The sequence below is a fragment of the Rousettus aegyptiacus genome, unplaced genomic scaffold (genome assembly GCF_014176215.1).
Source record: "Rousettus aegyptiacus isolate mRouAeg1 unplaced genomic scaffold, mRouAeg1.p scaffold_m13_p_11, whole genome shotgun sequence".
Classification (NCBI taxonomy): Eukaryota; Metazoa; Chordata; class Mammalia; order Chiroptera; family Pteropodidae; genus Rousettus; species Rousettus aegyptiacus.
The window spans coordinates 34,594,164-34,598,199 of NW_023416286.1; the positions used below are offsets into that span (position 1 = coordinate 34,594,164).

The following is a 4,036-nucleotide window of genomic DNA, read 5'->3' on the forward strand; positions in this document are numbered from 1 at the left end:
CTCTTAGAAGAAAACAGAGGGACAAATCTGCCTGGGATTCGGCAATAATTCTTAATTTTGACAACAAACACACAGATGATGAAAGGAAAAGGTAGACAAATTTGACTTTATTAAAATATCTTGTTCACTAACAGACACTATCAAGGAATTGAAAAGACAACTCACAGAATCGGAGAACATATTTGCAACTCCTATATCTGATAAGCATTTCATATCCAGAATATATAAAGAACTCACACAACTCAACAAAATAGACAAACAACCCAATTTTAAAAATGGGCAAAGGACTTGAATAGACATTTCTCCAAGAAGATACACAAATGGCGAATACACACATGAAAAGATGCAGAACATTATTAGTCATTAGGGAAATGTGAATCAAAAGTAAAATGAGATACCTCTTCATACTTACAAGGATGATTACACTTTTTGAAAATGGAAAATAACAAGTATTGACAAAAATATGAGGAGAGTGGTAAAGTTTAAAACTAAATAAGGAGGCAGGGAGTAGAAGGAGGGGAAGGAAAATACGCCAGCTGGAAAGGCAGTTAAGAGAAGTTTAGCAAAACAAATGTTTACTGGTAAACTATAGTGAGTTCAGGGAGTTACAAGTATTGTAGAGAGTCTTAAATATAGAGCGGGGAAATAGAAGATGAGGTTAGTAGGTAAATTTGGGTCAGACATTAAAGAACCTCTATGTGGACTTACATAAATTGAATTATTTCTATGGCACTGATAAATCATTTAGTTTTTTTTTTTTTAATCAAGAGAATCACTTGAACAGATTTGTATGTTAGAAAAATGATTCTGACAACTATATGGAGAATGTACTGAAGAGAGAAACTAGGAGTGGGAGGGCTGAGATGATGAAAGGGTGGTAATGAGATGGAAATAAGTCATGGTCAGAAGCCACTGAAAGACCTAATGGTCTTGCTGAAAAATAGTTAGCTTGGGGTTGAGTTGTTGTTGTTGTTGTTTTTTAAATGAAAAGGAACAAAAGATGACTCTGATTTTCTAGCCTAGTTGACTGACTAACAGGGTGGATTATGACCTTAAATTGGAGAATTCTAAATGGGAAGTTATTCAGAATTTCAAATATGTGAAATGTGAATATATTAAGATGCCCAAGATAAAGGATGACATAATGTGGCTTTCAAATAAAAAAGTTATTGTGAAAAATGGTAATGATTTGATTTTCATCTTATTTAAGAATGACTTACTAAATGGAAATGTTAACTTTATAGGAAAAAGTAATACTTTTATACATAAATAAAGGTCAAAAATCAAAGAGTAATATTTGAATGTTGCTAAGGTCAAAAGAGCCCAGCACATGACTAAATTATCTCACATGAACTCTCCTGCATTTGCACGCTTAGACAACTCATCTCTTTTGAAATATTTTCTTTCTTTGCTCTCCACGACACTATACATTCCCAGCTTCCTTTATCATTTAGGACGATTTCTTCTCAACCTCTTTTGCTGGCTTTTTCTCCTCTATCCAGCCATGAATTGTTGAATCTCTCAGGAGTTAGTCATAGCCCTTTTCTCTGCACTCTATTCTCTTCTAGGAGAGTTCACCACATCTATGACTTAAATTTCCAATAATATGACAATAATCTGCACCTCCCATCCCTTTATTTCAAATATCTAGGCTAGACCTTTTCTCCAGACTGCAAGCACAAATAACCAAATGTTTCTCAACCTCTTAATGTGGATGTCTCAAATATACCTCAAATTAACCATGTCCAAATAATCATACTCTTAATCACTCTCCTCACACATTATCTTCTTCCAATGTTTCTATACATAATTTTAAAGAAATTATTATTCACTCAAGCGCACAAGTCAGAAACATAGTAACATTCTTAACATCTACCTTTTATTAAATCCCCATATCCATTTCTTCACCAAGATTGCCAATTATTACCTCAAGTATCTCTTATATTTCTGTACTTCTTTCTACAAACTACCAGCATTTCTCTGGATTGTTATAAAAATTTTTGTAACTATTCCGACTACAACATTGCCATTTATTTAAAATATATATATATTGGATAGAAGTTTTTAATCCTCGAATCTGTAAAGGAAGCATAGTAAAGTTTTAGTTTTCAAATGGCCTGTAAAAATGATGATAATTATTCAAATACACAAAAGAAACATCTATAAACATTACACATTGTCATTAATAAATAGCACCTCCTGTTTGGTTAGAGTGAGTGGTTTGGGAAGTAGTAGAGCAAAAGGTAAATGGCACTATTTCCATTCTTCTACATTTTCTGTTCTGTATCTGACCTTTCAAAACCAGAGTATCTGATCTGACTCTTCTCTTTCAGTCTTTTCCAGATTATTCTGGGGTCATCAGAAAGCCTGGGAAGGCCCTGATGTGCTTCTCCAATAAAGGTAAGAAAGTCTTTAGTATGAAGACGTTCATCTATTTTTGCTTTTAGAAGAAATGACTCCAGTAAAGTCTTCTTTTGTTTCAGGAAGGCAGACTGAGCCAGTTCTGCCCTTTTTCTGTTACAATCATGACACCGAGAAGAAATGTGTTGCTTAGCTGTTGTCACCTGCTTTGGTATTGTCCTCATGTTTTTAAAATAGATTCTGTTCAAAAGCTCATCAGGAACCGTGCAATTTAAAGCATCTATCTCTGAAGTCTCTGTTTCCCATCTAAGTTGCAGTTTTTTATGCCTGCTGCTCTTTTTCTCCTTAAAGTTTGCTCTATGATGGATCAGATTTATCTTAACGGTGCAAAAAGACTGCAGGGCATGCAATTCTTCATCTGAGAAGGGAGTGATTTCTGTTTGAAGTTTAGTGTGTGGTTGGTACCCTCCAGAGTTAGTTATTTTGCCCTTAAGGTAGTTGATCCATTTCCAACTAAACTTCTTTTCTGAAAGCTCAGATTGTTTGTCTTGATATTCCAAGCGTGTAGACAGCTTTCTACTCTCCAGTTCGCTCCCAGAGTCATGGGACCAGGGCTGCAGTCCTCCAAAGGAGCTGAATGAAGCGTAACTCTGTACCTCATCAGTAAAGGACGTGAAGGTCTCGTTACAAAGGTCTACCATTGGTCCGTTTGGGCCAATTCCCTTTGTTCCTCTGAATCCCCAGCTTTTAGGGAGATGGCCATCACATTGCATCAGACTCTGCTTCTCATCTTCTTTGCCTTGGTCAAGATTGGCTCAGAAACTAGTCGGGCCTGCGCCCGCAAGTAATCATCCTCTCCCGGCGCCCGCAGCTTGTCCTGGCCCCTCTTCCGGGTGCCGCCTTCCCGCTGCCTTGGCAACGTAGAACAGTCATGCGCAGTGGGTCGCAGCGCAGCGCTCCTCCCCTTACCCCGCCTTCCCTTGCGCAGACTCCACTGCTCAGTTTTCTGCTGGTTTGCTGATTGCGCTTTGGTTAGTTGTGCAGCTGCGCTTAGTGCTATTTTAAGCACAAAATCCAATAATCCTCGAGGAAAGACTGCAAACTCTCTTTCCTCAGGGTTCAAACAAGTGTACGGGTGTGAGGCCAACAAAGATAGGCGGACGGGCTCTGACTAATCCAAAAAAATGTGTCCCAACTAAATGATTCAAATTAAAAAAAAAAAAAAAAAATTCCTGCTGGCCAGAAAGGGCAAGCAGAAACATAGAAACGTGTCTGCCAATCATATAACTAGATCACCTATTTGTAGACGATGTTTTAGGATAAAAATCGAAATATTGAACCCATCCTATAAGACTCCTGCAAGACAGGGTTTCTTACCTATTTCCCCAACCTTATCTTGCAAAGCTTTCTTGTGTTCCAGCATTCCAAAGACCTTGAAGTTTTCCCAAATCGCAGTTCTTGGGTCTTTGTCCTAAGTGAGTAACCCTCCAAAGGGCACATTAACACCTCTCTTCTCTCTATATATGATTAATTATTGCTGTTCCATCAAGTCTTCGTTTCCTTGGGGTGAGCTTCATACCCACTCCTGCTCCCAAACACTGCAACCTCTCTTTCACAGTTTGCAACTATGTGTTTGTATGAGTATTAGATTATCAAATCACTCCCACTAGATTTA

The 4,036-nt window shown here is 37.7% G+C and overlaps 1 protein-coding gene across 1 annotated transcript; it reads right to left on the reverse strand.

Annotated features, from left to right (window-relative positions):
• Window positions 1–328: 328 nt before the first annotated feature.
• Window positions 329–3,259, reverse strand: CUNH8orf48 (chromosome unknown C8orf48 homolog). The gene is given in 2 exon segments (XM_016166041.2): window positions 329–2,255; window positions 2,258–3,259. Coding segments are annotated over 2 exon segments (963 nt in total). The 5' UTR covers window positions 3,135–3,259; the 3' UTR covers window positions 329–2,169.
• Between the last annotated feature and the right edge of the window lie 777 nt (window positions 3,260–4,036).